The following is an 18,160-nucleotide window of genomic DNA, read 5'->3' as shown; positions in this document are numbered from 1 at the left end:
ATCAGGCTTCATATAAAGCCCCCCCAACACCATCTCCTGCCCACCCCCAGCTCACCAGTCTTTGCATGCTGCCAGGGTCCTTCTCCAGCAGCGCCCCAATCCAGACAAGAGCTCAGCCAGCCCGTCCCCAGCTCCACCAGCAGCTGACCATTCACCAGCTGTTTTGGGGAGAATTCCCATCCCACCTATGGGTAACAAGATATTCAAGTTCAATCTGCTCCCTTTTGGTCTCTCTATAGTGACTGGAGTCTTCACAAAGTGCATGGCACCAGTTGCGGCATACCTCAGAATCTGTGGTTTGACTGTTTTCCCATACACAGACAATTAGTTAATTGTGGCAGGTTGAAAAGGCAAGGCACAGAAATATGTTCTACCCTTCAAGGATGAAGTGATTCTGAACGTCTTTTAAATTATTTGTCAGTTTGCAGCAACCAAAGAAGGGCAAAACTATTATGCTTCAACATCAGTCAAAATAGGCAGTGGACACTATGATCCTATTGCTGTAGTTAATGAAAAAAAATCTCTCTGAAGGGTTATTCTACTACAGCAGCTACTTCTTCTACTACATTTCTAATGGAATTCAAACAATGGATAGCAGCAAAACAGCAACATGATCTGAAAATTATAAATTGGGTGTCAGGGATAAAGTTGATACTTGGGATTCCTATTTCCTTCCAAAGATTAAACCAAAGGGTTTTAGACTAAGATTGTAACTGTGGGTGCTTTAAACAAGGACATAAGAGGGATATTAGAGGGACAAGAATTTCCATATTTTTTTTCTTCATGTTCTCATTACTTTGATAGCAAAAGGGTTCTGTAATTGAGTCCCATTTCTCAGCAACTAGATGTATATAATTAGAGGAGGTTTGCTTTCCCTTCCTTTTCCATTTGAACCCATTCAGGGTTCTCATTTTCCTTTATAAAGTTAACTACTTCAGCTATTTGAAAAGCGTCATAATATTTTATTGAATGCAGTATTGCTAATCCTCCTTTTATGCCTGGTCTATATTTTATAGAATTTATGAATCATTTTGTTCTTCCTTTTCCTGCAATAAACTGCCCCCCCTTTTTTGGCCATAGTTTTATCTTTTTCATTTCTGGTTGTAGGGGTATATTTTGAAACAGAAATAATAATTTTGATAAAATATAGGCTTTTACTGTTCCTATTCTTCCTAATAAGGATAAATTTAGTTTTTCCCATTTCTTTATTTTTTTATCTTATAGTTGCAAATATAGCCTTATAACAACTATATACTAATTGATTTATGTTTTTTGCTAACCAGATCCCTAAATATCTAAAACTATTATAACATGAATCTAAATTTGACATTACACTAATTTTATTTTGTTCTACTATAGGAAAGTTTATACATAACAATTTAGATTTTTGGTAATTCATTTTTTAGTCCTGTATGCTGGTTTACAGTATTTGTCTCAGTACTTCTATGCTTTTCAATGGATTTTCCAAAAATAGAACATATCATCAGCGAATAAGTTAATTTTATGTCGTGTTTTGCTGGTTGCCATGCCAGAAATGTTATCATTTTCTCTAATCTTAACTGCCAGTCTTGTCTTGTTCCTCTATGCTTAACTGATTCTGCTCCACTTATCATCATTGAGGCCATCACCGCTTCACATAGATTTCCCTCTCTTGAAGAATCGGTGTGTACTTTTGTCATTGTTTAAATCTCTCTATCGTCTCAGGGGTGAGATCTTGGAACAATTCTTTTTTCTCACCTTCGAATGCCAATTCCTGGATATTATTTAGAGCACAAAACATGTCTGCTTTCACTGCATATGAAGCAAATCTCATAATTATATCTCTTTTCCATGATTTTTGTTTTTGTCCAGTTTGTCCAAATATAGACTCTGTCCAGGTTTCTCCTTGTTATCTCTCAATTCAGACAGTTTTTGGATCCAGTTAAAACTATTTGTTTCATACCACCGGCCTCTCCTTCTTAATCTCCTTAAAAAATCTCAGGGGAAAATTTTGATGTTTTTGTCTCTTTTCGTGGGCCAACTGTCTGTCCCTTAATTACCAAATCTCATTTTCCAACTCATCATTTCTGGATTGTTGACTTTGTGGCATCTCAAAAACAGTATCAGCAGTTCTACTTTACTTATGCTTGATTTAGCCTCTAAGACAGTTTGTTTTAGGGGCATGATCAGACACTTGATATGATTCTCTAAGTCTTTTCTTAATTGTTTTATAAGCAGCTTCATCTCGTCATTAGCTTCATTAGATTTTTTCTGCCCCTTTTCCATTTTCTTATCATATGGCTCCTTTTTGCTCTCCAGCTCCTCCAATATCCTGGTTGGATCCCTTTGATCCTCCTCATCTGTGGTGAATTCAAGTGTATTTACTTCTGGTATCTTCTTTGATTTTCCCATATCTATCCAGCTCAAAGTGTTTCCCTTTCCTGATTACAAATATTCACATTCATTTGTCTGTTATTTTCCAGCTTAGAGCCGAGTTAGCCTTCTATGCTGCCATCTTCACTGACAGCAACCACCACTCTCCTAAAGAACATCTAAAAAAACCAACCCAGAGTGGTATTAGTGGTAAATAGTGGCACTTTTAAAGTAAATAGTAATTTTATAAAAAATAGAACTGTAGTAACAATGAATAAAGCAAAGAAACAAAAAGAACATTCAAGCAAAGGGTATGCACTGATTCTGTTTACTTTTCAGACTAAGCTCAATCAAAATTTCACCGTGGAAGCATCAGGCCAAGGAAAAGCGACAATGACGGTTCTGACAGTGTACAATGCCATGATGCAAGAAAATACAGTTCCGTGCAAGAAATTCAATCTTAACGTCACTGTTGAAACTCTTCAGTTGAGTAAGTTCAAGCAATGACTTCCTAGGTTTCATAGAAATTCCAGGTTCTGACAGAAGGCCTGGATTTTATTCTCTTATGTAACCTCAGCATAATTCCTAAGGATTGGCTACAGTGCTTTTAAAATTTTAGAGATAGAGGTAGAGGATAGAGGTGAATATCTGCTATCTTGCAGAATTGTGGGCTAGGATATTAGTCTGATATTGAAAAAGATCCAGTTAAAACTATTTAAGGGATGGGCATCTTGAGATCCTATCATGGAGTGGCTTTGTTTTTTTCTGTTTAAATAAATGAATATACGAAATTAACTGGGTGAACAGGTATGTTAGAATGGTGCAAACTCACTTTTTAAAAGCTAGTTGAGAATGGGCAGAAACAGAAGAGAAAGGAATGCTTAAAAGGCTGAGGAAACAAAAAAGGGAGCTAGGGGAATGGCGAGAAATATCTAAATGCCCATACTCCTTTTTCACGAGAACACGAAAAAGAATGCAAAGGATGTGACACCTTTTGAGCGTCCACCAGTCTGGACAGACACAGAAGCTGCCCAGGAAATGTGGCCAGGCTGATGGATGGGGTCCTGGAGCTGTCATGCAAAAAGTACTTTTCCAGGCTCTTTCCACCATGCGAAAGTGCATCAATTCATGTGGCAGGTTATGGTCAAATGTCTGAAGATCACCAAACTGGAGCTGAATCCAGGCAAGATGGTAGTGATGCTATTCACTTGACAACTGACAAATTCAGTTGTCACTTGTCTAATGTTTGATGGAGAACCTCTCCCCCACCCCATCCCCCGGTTGTGAACCAAGGAAGGAATCTAAGTGTCTTATCAGACCTCATGTTCCTCCTAGAGAAACAGGTGGAATTTATAGCCAGGTGAGCAATTTATCAAATCTCTCTGGTTTGGAAACTTTCTCTTTCCTTAAATAAGGCTGATAGGGCCATGCTGATCCATGCAACTCAAAACCTCAAGATTAGATGACTGCAATTCACTGTATCTGGGGCTGCCTTTGAAAACAACTCAGAAGCTACAATTGGTACAACGTGCGGCAGTGAGACTATTAATGGGTGCTTGCTGTTATGATACACCTATTTTGGGCTAGCTGCATTGGTTGACAGTAGTTTTCAAGGTGTTGGTTATATTTTTAAAGTCCTATGTGGCTTGGGACTCAAATACCTGCTGGACCACCTCTACCCATATGAGATCCAGCACCAGCCCTTCTAAAGGTATCAAGGCAGCCCAGCTTGAGTGTATTTGAAAAATATCCTTTTGCGTTGTCGTTACCCCTGTGCTACGCTGATCAGTCTTGGATCTATAGATATGAATCCTAACGTTATTATCATCTAACCTAACATCATGCCTTTGTAAAGCAATCGTAGACGCATCACCCTTTCCTGCTGCCACCACTTTGCTCACTCTCAGTGCCCCAAAAATGTCAGTAATGGCACTGTCCTAAATAATGTTGCCTCATACTCATCCTTGCATAGAAACTGCCATTGTTGGCAAAAAATTTTCCAACAATGCTGGGAAAATGGATGCCCTTGTATCTTGAACCCGACCCCTTTCTTTGTTCCATCCCTTAATCATCTTCCGAATGCAGAAGTCAGAGGTGTGGTCCTGATATCCCTATACTTTGGCGTGAAAAGCTAATGCAGACATTCTGCCCTGGATGGAACCTGGTGACAGCCCTTTCTTGTGCAGATAGACTATGAACTGTTGCAGGTGTTCGACTGGAGTGGGCCATATAAGCTCCAAATCTACTAGGCTTCTAAACTTCTGGAATTCTATACTCAGTGCCGCATACCCTTTCCGTGTCCTCGGGGCCAATGCCCTATAGCTCTTTCTGCATCATCCTGCCAATTTGCCAAACCTCTAGGAAGTGCCTAATTCTCTGAACTGACCAATCTGTGGTGGGATAGGGCATCTGCTAAGGTGTTGTCAAGGCCAGGGATATGCTTCGCTTGAATTAGAAAGTTGAATGTTAAAGTATGCAATGTAAATGTGCATACTAGGGTCATCATACATTCAGAATGCAAAGTGAGGTTGTAAACTACTGTCAAGTTGTCACACCAAAAGCACATGATGGAGTTAGCCCATTTGTTTGCCCACAACCATAATGCACCTACTATGGGGGGAAAAATTCCAGGAACGTTAGATTCTGGGTAATCTCTTCCTCATGCTACTCTTTTGGCTATACTTTTGCACACCATCTTCCCATAAAATAAATTCCAAAGCCTAAAGAGCCTACTGCATTGGTCTGGACCTGGAAATCAGCCCTGAGTTTCAACTCGGATCTCCAAAAGGAGACTCTGTTAAACCCTTCCAAAAACTGGGTCTACACCTGCAAGTCCTGTTTCATGCTGGCTGTCACCCGAGTCCTATGAAATGGGCAATGGACCCACCACATGTCATCACATAATCTCAGTAATGTGCACCACTATCCTACATGCAAAGTTCAGATTTCCTTCTATTTCTTGCAGCTTCTTGGGTGAAATTTTCTTCTTACCTAACATACAACCAATCCGAATCTTAAGCTTGCCCCGTTTCTTGTCTGGTAGTCTGCAAGCTTGTATTTGTGTATCTAGTTCTATACCCAAAAAGGTCAAAGAAGTGGAGGGACCCTCCGTTTTCTCCTCTGCTAAGGGTTATCCCAGTTCTCCTGCCATTGCTTGAAATTATTCTAATATGAATCTACCTTGCCCGGAGTTACTTTCACCACAAAAAAAGATAATCATCTAAATAATTTATTTATTTATTCAGTTGCACAAGATGGCGCCGGTGGCGGATGGCTAGCGCTTACCTCCGCCGCACCGGTTCGCGTCTTGTGTTCTTTTTTTCTTTTCTCTTTTTTCCTCTTCTTTCTCCCCCCCTCTTCTGCTCCCTCTCCCTCTCCTCGCCCTCCGATTGCTGGCTGCCAGATCAAGTGCGGGATCGCGGGGCTGGGGCCAGAGCTCAATCGCGGAGGCCGGGTTGAAGCTCGATCTGAGCCTCCCGGCTTCTGCGGAGCTTGAACGCTCGGGAGCCCGCTGCCCGCGCGAGGTGGCGTTCGGGCGCTTTCGTGCTCCGGCAGACCTGGGTCCTACGATTGCCTGGGAGCTGTGCCAGGGAACGGGCTTGCTGGCTCGGCTAAACAAGGAGCCCTTCCTGGAGGAGAAAAACCGGCTTCTGGCAGCTTGGCGCCTGCTGTGCCGGGGAACAGGCTCGCTGGCTCGGCTAAACAAGGAGCCCTTCCTGGAGGAGAAAAACCGGCTTCTGGCAGCTTGGCGCCTGCCCTCCCCTGACCGTCTTCGCTCCGTCCCGGGTTGCTGTGGTGGAGAGGTGGTCTGTCTGCGGTGAGGTGGCGAAAGGAAGATCCCGACGATCTAAGAGAGAGCTAACTTGCTGGGCGGTCGCCATGTTGGGCTCCCTGCGGACAGCTTCTTCCCCAGCCTCGGACTGCCCACCCTACCCTTCCTGGATTAATTGTAAAAACTCCTGGCCATCCTCTCAAGGAAGGGAAAAGGGGGAAACAGGGACTAACTATCTTTTTACTTGGACCTTGCTGCTCTCGACGCTGCCTGTCCTTTTTACTCTGACGCAACTCGTGAGTAACACCCTCACTCTGGCACTTCTTTCGGGTCTAACATCAATACAAACAACCTGCGAAAATTTGTTAACACCATTGAGAACATCAAGACCAGTACATTTCGGAAGGATAAGGCTGCGAGGTGGTAGAGGACGGACTTGGACTAGATGGGGGGGGGGAATGCTTTTGTTATTTTGTTATATTTTTAATTTAAATTAATTTATTTTGTATTATGTTCATGATTTCCTGTTATAACGTACTGTGTGTATTTTGTTAAGTTGTTATATTATTTAGTGCTTGCTCTTATTTTTGTTTTTACTATATATTTTTTTCTTTCTTTTTCCTTTCCTTTTTTGTTTAGTCTGCCATGGAGTGGGAGGCCTGCTTGCCCAGCGAGGGGCCTTTTAACATCCGGGTGGTTATGGGTAGAGGGCGATATGGCGGGGGTCCAGTCTCTGCTCGTGTTAGTAGAACAGTGAACAGATGTCTGAAGGCTGTTCACTGTTCTGAGGCCGTGACCAACCCTCAATATCGAGGTAGCCAGTTCAGCCAGCCTTCCACTCTAACCCTGGTCCTGTTGAATGCCAGGTCTGTATCCAACAAGTCCCAGGTGATTCAAGATCTTATCCTGGAGGAGGATGCAGACCTGGCATGCATAACCAAGACGTGGCTCAACGGGGAGGGTGGCCCTCCCCGGCTCTCATCTGCCCGCCCGGTTATGATGTCCAGCACCAGGGTAGACTGGAAGGACGGGGGGGGAGTTGCCATTGTTTGCGCTCCTCGGTGGTAAGGCCGGGTCTAGAGGCACTTCACGTGTCGATAGGGGCCAGGGATGGAATTGGGATTTTGCTGGGCTACCGTGCCCCCTGCGGCCCAGCCACTTCCCTTCCGGAGCTGGCTGACTTTGTCTCCGTGGCACTGTTGGGATCCCCGAGGCTTTTGCTCTTGGGTGACTACAACGTGCATGCGGAGGCAGAGGTTACCGGGCCAGCTCTTGAGTTCCTGGAAACCATGGCTTCCTTGAACATGTCCCAACATGTCATCGGCCCCACCCATGTGGGTGGCCATACACTGGACCTGGTTTTTTCCACCAATTGCAGTGAGTGTGGTCTGGGGGTGACTGACCTTGTGTCAGTCCCCCTGTCATGGACAGATCACCATCTGGTAAAATGTAACCTCTCAATGGCTCTCTCCCCTAGCAGGGAGCAGGGACCTATTTCTATGGTTCGCCCTCAAAGGCTACTGGATCCGGATGGATTCCAGGATGCCATGAGAGGGATTACAGATGACCTGGCTGGCGCTCCTGTCGATGCCCTGGTTGACAGCTGGTCCACTGCTGCCACCAGGGCCATAGACACGATCGCACCCAAACGCCCTCTCCGGCGCAGAACTCGCCCGGCCCCCTGGTTCAACCAGGAACTTCGAGCGATGAAGCGAATAAGAAGAAGGCTAGAGTGCAGATGGAGGAAGAATCCGACGGATTATAACTGGATAGCTGTTAAGGTCGCAACTAACCTTTACCTCAACAAGGTGAAGGCTGCATGTAGATCATTCTTCGCTAACCGGATAAGTGAAGCATCCAACCAGCAGGCGGAGCTTTTCCGCATAGTGCGCGACCTATCCGGAGTTGGTCCGGGAGATGGGCCTCCCGCTAGTCTTTCACCGGACCAATTTGCAGCATTCTTTAAATCTAAAGTGGAGGCCATCCGCCGGGAGCTCTCTCCTTTTTTGAACGCAGCGAGTCGAGCTGAGATGTCCAGCGCGCCGTCTTGCCCGGTCATTTTCGACTCCTTTCAGCCAGTAATGCCCGATTCTGTGGCCAGGGTGCTTGACCGCTGTCGGGCCGCCACCTCCTCCTTGGACCCTTGCCCGGCCTGGCTAATCAAAGCAGCCAGGCCAAAAACAACGGAATGCGCCACTGCAATAATAAATGGGTCTTTCCTTGAGGGCAGGTTTCCACCTGCCCTCAAGGACACACTCATTAGGCCCATAAGAAAGAAACCTAATTTGGCGGCGGACGAAATTGGCAATTATAGGCCCGTCGCCAATGTTTCATGAGCAAAGTGGTGGAGAGGGTGGTGGCAGATCAGCTTCAGGCACTCCTGGATGAAACAGATGCCCTGGATCCATTCCAGTCGGGCTTCAGGCCGCGTCACGGTACAGAGACAGCATTGGTTGCCCTGTACGATGACCTGCTGAGGGAGGCTGACAGGGGCAAAATGTCTCTGTTGGTCCTCCTCGATATTTCGGCGGCCTTTGATACCGTCGACCACGGTATCCTCCTGGGGAGGCTCTCCGAGCTGGGAATCGGTGGCTTGGCGTTAGCCTGGCTCCGCTCCTTCTTGGAGGATCGTCCCCAGAGAGTCCAGCTTGGGGAGGGTGTCTCGGCCCCGTGGAGCTCCAATTGTGGGGTCCCGCAGGGTTCGATTATCTCCCCAATGCTGTTTAACATCTATATGAGGCCGCTAGCTGGGGTCATCAGACGGTGTGGAGCGATGTGTCACCAGTATGCTGATGACACTCACCTCTACATCTCCTTTTTTCCAACCGCAGGTGATGCCGTCCTGTCCCTTCAGCGCTGCCTGGGGACTGTACTGGAATGGATGCAGGAGAACGGTCTGAGGCTGAACCCGCCCAAGACGGAAGTTCTGAGGGTGGGGGGGCCCGTGGTTGGTGGCTTGGGTGGCTCTCTCTCCTTTGGGGGGGCGGCCCTGGCTCCAGCGAGTGGGGTCCCCAGCTTGGGCATACATCTGGACCCGGCGCTCACCATGGAAACACAGGTGGCATCGGTTGTCCGCTCCGCCTTTTTCCATCTTTGGCGGATTGCCTGGCTGCGGCCCTACCTCGACACGGGGGCTCTCACTACCTTGGTGCACGCGCTCGTAATCTCAAGATTAGACCACTGCAACGCGCTCTACGTGGGGCTGCCTTTGAGGTTGATACAGAAACTCCAGATGGTGCAGAACGCAGCAGCCAGACTCCTTACGGGAGGGAGGAAATACCATCATATTACTCCTATACTGGCCAGATTGCATTGGCTGCCCATTCATTTCCGTATCGAATTCAAAGTTTTAATGCTCACTTATAAGGCCCTAAACGGTTTGGGACCTCGATACTTGGCGGAACGCCTTCCCCCACCAAGATCTACCTGGATCACCCGCGTGAGCCAGGAGGTGAGGCTGAGGAGTCTCACGCCGAGGGAGGCCCGGAGGGAAATGACTCGAAACCGGCCTTCTCGGCGGTGGCTCCTCGCCTCTGGAACAATCTCTCTCCTGAGATTCACACGGCCCCTACGCTGGGTACATTCAAAATCCAACTAAAAACATGGCTTTATGTCCAGGCCTTCCCTCCTACCAGCATTTAAGTTAATTTAATTTATTTAATTTAACTTTTTCTTTTTCTTATCTATCATTTATTATTTTAGTATGTTTGTTAATAATGGATGTTCATGGATTCATCTTGTTTTAATTGTATTTGTTCTGTTGTCAGCCGCTCAGAGTGGTATAATTATACCAGATGGGTGGGATATAAATCAAATAAATAAATAAATAATGAGCTGTGCCTCTAAGTCCTACCCTACATCTCAGCTTCCACTCCAAGAACGAGCTGAAACGCTCAAACGCAGCACAGGAGATGGAACAACCCATAGGCAGAGCTCAATCTATGTAGTAAAAACCATGAAAATGAAAACCCAACAAGTCAAAATCTTGGGGATGAACTGGGAGAATACAAAAAGCTGATTTAATGTCACATTTCACAAGCTCCGCCTCAATGGTGCACCTATGACCCATGTGCACTGCCTTGTTGAATGCAGTGTACTGCACTATGCACAATTAAGTGGGAATGGCGTCATTTACTGACTCTCCCCCCGGATACAACAAATGGTGAATAAGCCTGAATTGGCCTTGACTGTTTTTGAGTAGTACCCCTAGTGGGGAAACCCATAAATTATCCATTGGGGGGGTGCTTGAAAGGACTTAGCACCTGGCCTTCCCTGACTTCTTTGTCAATTTTTTAAAAACTATGTCCTCCATCCCTTTGACCGACTTTAGGTTCTGGGCAAAGAACGCCCTGCTTTCTCCAACAGCTGAGATCCTAAAACTGTCCTTAAAAACACCTAGCAGGTATGCCACATCTATCTTTCTTGGATAATCCTGTAGCCAGGCTTCCAACACCTCAACCTAATTGGGCTGGGTTGCTTTAGCAGAGTGGCCTCCTCCTCCATTTGCCTTCCTGTTGCCACTGGCCTCCTTATTGTCAGTCTGTCGTGCTCTAAAACACATTGTGCTGGGGTGCTGGCCCCTGCACGCTGAGCATTCATGCCTGTATTTGCAGGATTTACACAAGCATGTGCCTTTCAAATTGAAGTCCCACAGAGCAGGTGGGGTGGAACCGCCTGCCCCCATGCCAGCAGGGGGAGTCAAATTCTGGCCAGCCTTGTGAATAAGATGCCCACTGTCAAACCTATCATCTGTATTTGGTCTGGCAGGTGTCAAAAACTGTAGCCAAAGTCCTGGTGGGGACTCATTCCAGTGCAAATTCAGCTCTATCACACTTCTCATACAGAATGGATCATCGTAAAGAAGCCATGCATGCCCAGCAAAATTCATGTAAGCTCTGTAAATCAAGTCAAGGTATTGAACCACTGACTGTGCCCTCTGAGGCTGGGCCTTTACTACTAAACTGAAATAGATTACAAAGCCTGGCAGTTGCTCCAGGTCCTCTCCGGTCTGTGCTTCCTACACCTCTCTTTCTCCTTCTCATCCTCTTTTTCCAACTCCTTGCTATCCACTTTTCTGTTAAGGAGCTTGAATAAATCTATGTATTTTTCCTCTCCATATTTTCTGCGTAGTGCCCGGAACGAGATGGTCTCCTAATTGCATGGCGTAATCACCAAAGGGCAAAGCCTTTAAGGGACTAAATTGTATTCCGTGTCAGGCACTGATGGGTAGTTCCAAATCCCAACCCCAGCTGTTACATCAAGTGGTGCTGGGAATGTAACCCTGGAACTATGTCGGTGGCCCTGACATCCATGATATGCTGCAGATGGACATGCTTCCTCCAACATCACCACCCCAAGGTCTTCCTCATCGCTTTGGCACTGAAGTGTTGCCATGACTGGATCTGGAGCTCTTTGTGATGTCCCTGGTGTAGCCTGCTGATCAGCCTCTAAAGCAGCAAAGCGAGACATTAAATCTTCTACCAGGGCTTTAAGCTTCATCCTTTTATGGCTCTTAGTTTCCCTGACTGAGCAGTGAGGCTCCTAAATGCTCACCTTTGGACTGCCCTTTCTCAAGGGCCATAATTTTTGCCTGCAGTTGCTTCCATATTGGCCAGGTCTCCTCATCTGAGTGGGGGCTGCAAGACAAAATCAAGGGCTTTAAATGGCTCCAATAGGTTTCTGAATGGGGGGAGTAAACTGCCACCTAAAGCTCTCCCCCGTCTTCCCGTTCAATTCCTTTTCCTCCTCTTTCTTTTTACTCACTCCTATCTATAATAATGTATTTTATTTTATTATATTTTATGGATTGATTTTGTATGTAATTTAGAAAACATTTTGTATTTATTATCCTTACTGCTTATGGATGTGTGTGTGTGTGTGTGTGTGTGTGTGTGTGTGTGTGTGTGTGTGTGTGTGTGATATCAATTCAACTTAAGAGTTGAACTAGAACATGGATTCCTTTAATGTGCCTTTTCTTTTCCTTTTAAAAAAATTTATAGTAAAAAATCTTGTTCCACTCTCTTTTAATTAAACCCGATGATAAATACATGATCTTTTCAAACTGTGGGGACACTGATGCAATTCCCCTTCCAAATCCAGAGCAGGCTTTGAAACAGCATCATAGGGTATCCTCGAAGCAGCACACCCTTCTATCTATCTCAATTGCAAGCCTCGAAAGAGGCCAATGGGAGGGGGGAGCACTCTTTAAATAGGGCACACCTATGTCATGTCAGTAAGACTCCAGTGTCTCGCGATATCCTGGGAGGGCAGCAATGAAGCTCCTCGCTGCCGAAGCGTGCTCAGCAGTGGAGCTGACATTAGCAGGCAATATTAAGGTAAAGATCAATAAGTATACAAAAATTTTCAAAACATCACTCTGAGAAGTGGAAAACACAAAAATGAAAAGCACAAGTAGTACTAAAAATCCAGTCAAACAGTAATGCATAATAATCTATCTAGAATTCACACACAGGTAGCTGGTTACTGAGGCAAGGCTTACCTGAAAAGAAAGGTCTTTGTCTGCTTGCGGAAGGACCGCACCAGACCATCGTGCCTACACCCAGAAGGAGCCAAAGATCATCTGCCGGCCATAGCTCACTGTGTGAGAGGCAGTGAGTCTGTGGTTGGGCCCCTACTGGATCTCCCTCTGTGGTTACAGGCCTTGCGGCCTGCTGCTCCTGGCTGCCTCACCCCCTCTCAACATCAACCACCTGGCCTAGGGGGAGAGAGAGCTTTCAGGCCGGAGCTGCCCCTGGGACCGCACCAGACCATCGTGCCTACGCCCAGAAGGAGCCAAAGATCATCTGCCGGCCATAGCTCACTGTGTGAGAGGCAGTGAGTCTGTGGTTGGGCCCCTACTGGATCTCCCTCTGTGGTTACAGGCCTTGCGGCCTGCTGCTCCTGGCTGCCTCACCCCCTCTCAACATCAACCACCTGGCCTAGGGGGAGAGAGAGCTTTCAGGCCGGAGCTGCCCCTGGGACCGCACCAGACCATCGTGCCTACGCCCAGAAGGAGCCAAAGATCATCTGCCGGCCACAGCTCACTGTGTGAGAGGCAGTGAGTCTGTGGTTGGGCCCCTACTGGATCTCCCTCTGTGGTTACAGGCCTTGCGGCCTGCTGCTCCTGGCTGCCTCACCCCCTCTCAACATCAACCACCTGGCCTAGGGGGAGAGAGAGCTTTCAGGCCGGAGCTGCCCCTGGGACCGCACCAGACCATCGTGCCTACACCCAGAAGGAGCCAAAGACCATCTGCCGGCCATTAAGAGCCTCGTGGCGCAGTGGTTAAAACGCTGTACTGCAGCTAAAACTGTGCTCACGACCTGGGGTTCAAATCCCAGGTAGCCGGCTCAAGGTTGACTCAGCCTTCCATCCTTCCGAGGTCGGTAAAATGAGTACCCAGCTTGCTGGGGGGGCAATGTGTAGCCTTTATAATTAAAATTGTAAACCGCCCGGAGAGTGCTTGTAGCGCTATGGGGCGGTATATAAATCCAATAAATAAATAAATAAATAAATAAATAAATAAAGAGGGTCCAGTCTGGTCTCCTGTGGGAGGGAGTTCCAAAGTCTGGGAGCAGCCACAGAGAAGGCTCTCTCCTGTGTCCCCATCAGGTAGACCTATGAAGGTTGACATTTCCTGACACTTTCCATCGGCAACCCCACATAGAGCGTATTACAGTAATCCAGCCAGGAAGTAACTAGGGCATGTATCACAGTGGCCAGATCAGATCTCTCAAGAAATGGACGTAGCTGGTGCAGTAGTTTTAATTGTCCTAATGCACTTCTGGCCACTCCTGAGACCTGGGCACCCAAGTTCAGGGATGAATCCCTGAACCTGGATCTTAGTCCAAGATCATTGGGGGAGCTAAGCTTGGGAACCACTGACTTATATGAAGTATTTTATAGTTACATGTCATTGTATTGTGAACTATTCTGGATCTCTTTGGAGAGAAAATTATTGTTTTAGAAACAACAAAAAAATGAATAAATAAAAGGAGAGTATGGATCATGCATGAAGCCTGCTCTTTCTGTAGTGTGATGGAGGTTGTGGTGGAATATAAAACCCATAGTATTTTCCACATTTTCCCAGTGTAGTCACAGCTATACTGCATGGAATTTGTACAAAAACACTGATTCTCTCTCTCCTTGTACGATAATGTCTAGATCAGAAGGAACTCAAGGGAGCCTTGGGGGCTGTCAAAATCAAAATCTGCACCAGGTAAGAATGTTGAGCTTTAATGACAAGGCAAATCTAACAAAGGACTAAATCCTGCATGGAAAATGGGTTGGGATCAGATGTCCTAAGTATCAATTCAAAGCATAATGTTACATTTTATCTGAAGATATATTGAAGGACAGAAGTTAAAAACAAAGAATCACATGACCATGAAATCTTTCGCGAGCGTTAAGATGAGCTTCAAAAACAATGCTATCTTATCTAAGTGAGGAAGACTAGATGAAGTGCCTTTAACTCTTCCTCAGTAGACTTCAAATAGTCCAATTCTTAGCCAATAACAGCATATATACTGCAAAACCACTTTCTAAAAAGCAATCTGGTGATTTGCTTTGTACCCAGGACAAGTGTCAAAATTTAGCAAGTTAGTCGTTGGCTCGCTACTCGAGCAGTAACTCCTAATTTTTACGATAACATTTAATATTATGCATCTAACTGATGTGCAACATACAGTGGTGCCTCGCATAGCGAGGTTAATCCGTTCCGGATTAACCTTCGCTATAGCGAAACATCGCTGAACAGGACAGGGAAAGCCACTGGAACGCATTAAACATCGTTTAATGCATTCAAAAAGGCTCCTTTACTCACCGTTCAGTGAGGTTTCCTATGGCCGGCAGCCATTTTCGCGCCCTCGTTAAGCAAGGGGAGGGCGCGAAAACGCTGCGCGCGGCCATTTTGGGGCTTCCGGTGGCCATTTTGTCCGCCAAACAGCTGATCGTCGGAGCTTCGTTTTGCGAAGATCTGTAAGCGAAACGCTTACCGATCTTCACAAAGCGAATTTCTCCCTATCTAAAGCTCGTTGAGCGATCGCATTAGCGATCCAAAATAAGGATCGCTATGCGAGGCACCACTGTACATGATTCAAAACTTGTTGCTATTTTTATGAAAGCTTTAGAGATAAATCTGGATTATAATGGGATTGCTTTTGGCTAAGATCAAGTGTAGTGTTGTGTAGATTTGCAGGTCAGTTGAATATATTCTGCTCTCAAAGGACAATATTTGAAGAGCAATGGTTTCTTTGGAAGTTGAATGATCATCATCCTATTTTTGGGTCTGTGTGCATTTTCTTGTTTTCAGGGTGTTGGGTTTGTGGGTGTATTTTTGGTGGGTGAGGCAAAGGCTTTCATCTGTTCCACCTAAACTAGGGAAGGGCCTCAAGTCCACATGTTTCTCTTCATTGTTCTAGGCTTGAGTGCAACTCTCATCTCTCCTTATCATTAGCTATGCTGCCTGGGGCCAGAGGGACTGCAGTTCAATAAGAACTGGAGGACTACCTGTCCCCCACCTACGCCCTGGCCTAGGGGATCCTTATTTACAACATGCATGCTAATTAAGAGTGAAAGTGAAGGAGGGAGATGGGACTTTTAGCAGCAGAAGGTGTTTTTTTTAACTGTGATGCCAGATATCCTATTTGCATTATGCACCTACATGAAAGAAAACTATATGCTAGGTCTTCAGCTTGACTCCCCTAATCAAACTCTCTTCATACCTGAACACAAGTTGCCAACCTTGAAACAACAACAACAACATAATCCTGCCTCCAAACTTCATCTCCTCACCTGGATCCATGGGTGTTTTGTAAATGTCTATAGAATTGCTCCAGGGTTTAGGATCAAATGTCATAATGATACCGTTTGCTGATAGCATCCTAGATCTCACTTTTCACCTTTGACGCTAAAAGACTTTGCAAGCACAGAGAACAAAATTGAGAAGACTAAAACCGAATCCATGTCTAACCTGCTTCTTTTGCCACTTTTTCTCTGTGTCCCTAATTTTAGGTATCTTGGTGAGGTTGATGCCACGATGACAATCATTGATGTTTCCATGCTCACTGGTTTTGCCCCTGATATTGATGAACTTAAGAAGGTAAGTGATGCTGGATTCTAGAAATGAAATCTGCTAAAATTCTCCCTTGAGAGTTTGGACTAGAAAATCCTCTGCAGTGAAAAGACTTCAACCATAAAAATTAGAACTTCAGACAGAATAAAAAAAACCTACCAATTCTCCTGCTGTGATGTACACTAAAGAGAATGGCTGTTTTCAGGTTTCTTATGTACTGCTAGCACCTTTTATTATCGTAATAAGTATAAATTTCTGTAGGCAAAAATAAAATGTCTCTTGCCTGAAGAATCTTATAATGAAAAATAGCCTACAGGGAGGAAAGACAGTGAAGATGATGCACAGGGAATAAATGCAGTTAGATACAGTTAAAATGTGGTAACTATCGGAAATGCAGACTGAGGAACAATGCAAAAGCAAAGTGTGCTGCTAAATACATCATCCCCATAGTCCTTAAAACATTCTCTGCATGGTCTACAATTTAAATTATGCAGGCTACACATTGACCTCAGAAGGATGGAAGGTTGAGTCAACCTGAGGCAGCTACCTGAGCCTGGATTCAAACTCAGGTTGGGAGCAGACTCTTCCCTGCAATATTTCAGTTTAACCACTGCATCATGTGGAAGAAACTAAAGGCCACATGGACAATATTATTTTTAAGGACAGAGATTAAGGAAGAGATGCTGCCCAAAGTGATCAAAGAAACTCTCCTTCACCTTTTGCAAAATAACCTGCTTTGTTTGGTGGTTGGCTATTGGGAGGTAAACATGAGCCTCATTAGCAAGCTTTGACAGCTCAAGGAACTGCATCCCTAAAAGGGGGGGATGCTATCAGCTTCTAAATGCAATCTTATCATCAAATGTAATTTGAGCAGCCAGTCTTTTTTATGTGTGTGTTGTTTTCTCAAGGTAACCAGACAAAATAGGTTGTTCTCTTTTACGCTTGTTAACCAAATCGTGAAACAGTGTTTTCTCTTTTCTATATAGAAAAGGATGTGTATATTTTTATAGAGAAATAGAGAAACTATTCTCAATGCAATACAAAGGGGTGGTTTCCCCCTGTCTTATTAAAGGTCACATTTCAAGTTCTGTTAAATTTCTTGGGTTAAAGTTATTGGCATAAACCCAGCTGCAGGTCTCATGTATAGAAGGCCCGCTGATTCACTGGAATTTATATGTGTTGGCTTACTGTTCAGAAGTGATTTTAATTTGTACTAACAGTTGAACAAGTTTCTTACAAGTCCTAATGTTAACTTAAAGCTTAGAGGGCAACTACATTAGTTTTAAAAAAAGCAAAAGCACTACAGGTTTGGGGTGGACTGATTTGCATTTTTCCATTGATCACATGACACAAGGGGGAAGGTAAATCAGTCCAGGATTCTGCCCTCACCCCCAAGATCTGTAGTTATCTTCCCCACAAGGGAGCCTTTTGCTTTTCAGAAACATGAATCCTTCAGACTGGATCAGGTGTGCGATTGCTTGAACCAAAGCAGAAAGGGAGGACGAGTTGAGTGTACACAAACACACACACATAGCAGTGCTTTGTCAAAGCATCTTTCCCCTCACTTCGTGTCTTAGGAGCCACGTATACACACACACACACACAAGCAGCACCAGCACACATAAGGGCCAAAGCCTCTTTCTTAAGAAGTGTCTTGGGTACTCATCTCTCTCTCTCTCTCTCTCTCTCTCTCTTTCTTGGTTTGTTTAACAGGTTAAGAAGGAAGCTTGTCTCTGTTGGCAAGTGTTTTGTTTAATGAAATATCTATGTGAAGAAGTAGAAGTAGAAAGCCTTTTTAAATATTTGCCAGGCAGTTCTTTGTAAGAGTTCCACCTGTACCGCCAGAAGCAGAAATCTAAGCAAACAGGAAAAAAAGGGGGGGGACTTCCCCTGTTTTCTGTGCAGGCAGTTAAATCTCACAGACCAAATTCCCTGGTGTGACCTCACAACAAATGAATGTGAGTTA

At 45.2% G+C, this 18,160-nt stretch overlaps 1 protein-coding gene across 2 annotated transcripts in view; it reads left to right on the top strand.

The window, feature by feature from the left end:
- Positions 1-18,160, top strand: part of LOC110070232 (A.superbus venom factor 1) — a 124,942-nt gene that overhangs the window by 92,812 nt on the left and 13,970 nt on the right. For both annotated transcript variants that reach the window (XM_072991548.2, XM_072991549.2), the window contains exons 31-33: positions 2,692-2,842; positions 14,286-14,340; positions 16,134-16,221. In XM_072991548.2, coding sequence (XP_072847649.2) covers positions 2,692-2,842; positions 14,286-14,340; positions 16,134-16,221 — 294 coding nt within the window. The remainder of the gene's footprint in view (positions 1-2,691; positions 2,843-14,285; positions 14,341-16,133; positions 16,222-18,160) is intronic.

Source organism: Pogona vitticeps, chromosome 2, assembly GCF_051106095.1.
Source record: "Pogona vitticeps strain Pit_001003342236 chromosome 2, PviZW2.1, whole genome shotgun sequence".
NCBI classification, from domain to species: Eukaryota; Metazoa; Chordata; class Lepidosauria; order Squamata; family Agamidae; genus Pogona; species Pogona vitticeps.
Note: the sequence above shows the minus strand (reverse complement) of the source record. Positions and strands in the feature narration are given on the sequence as shown.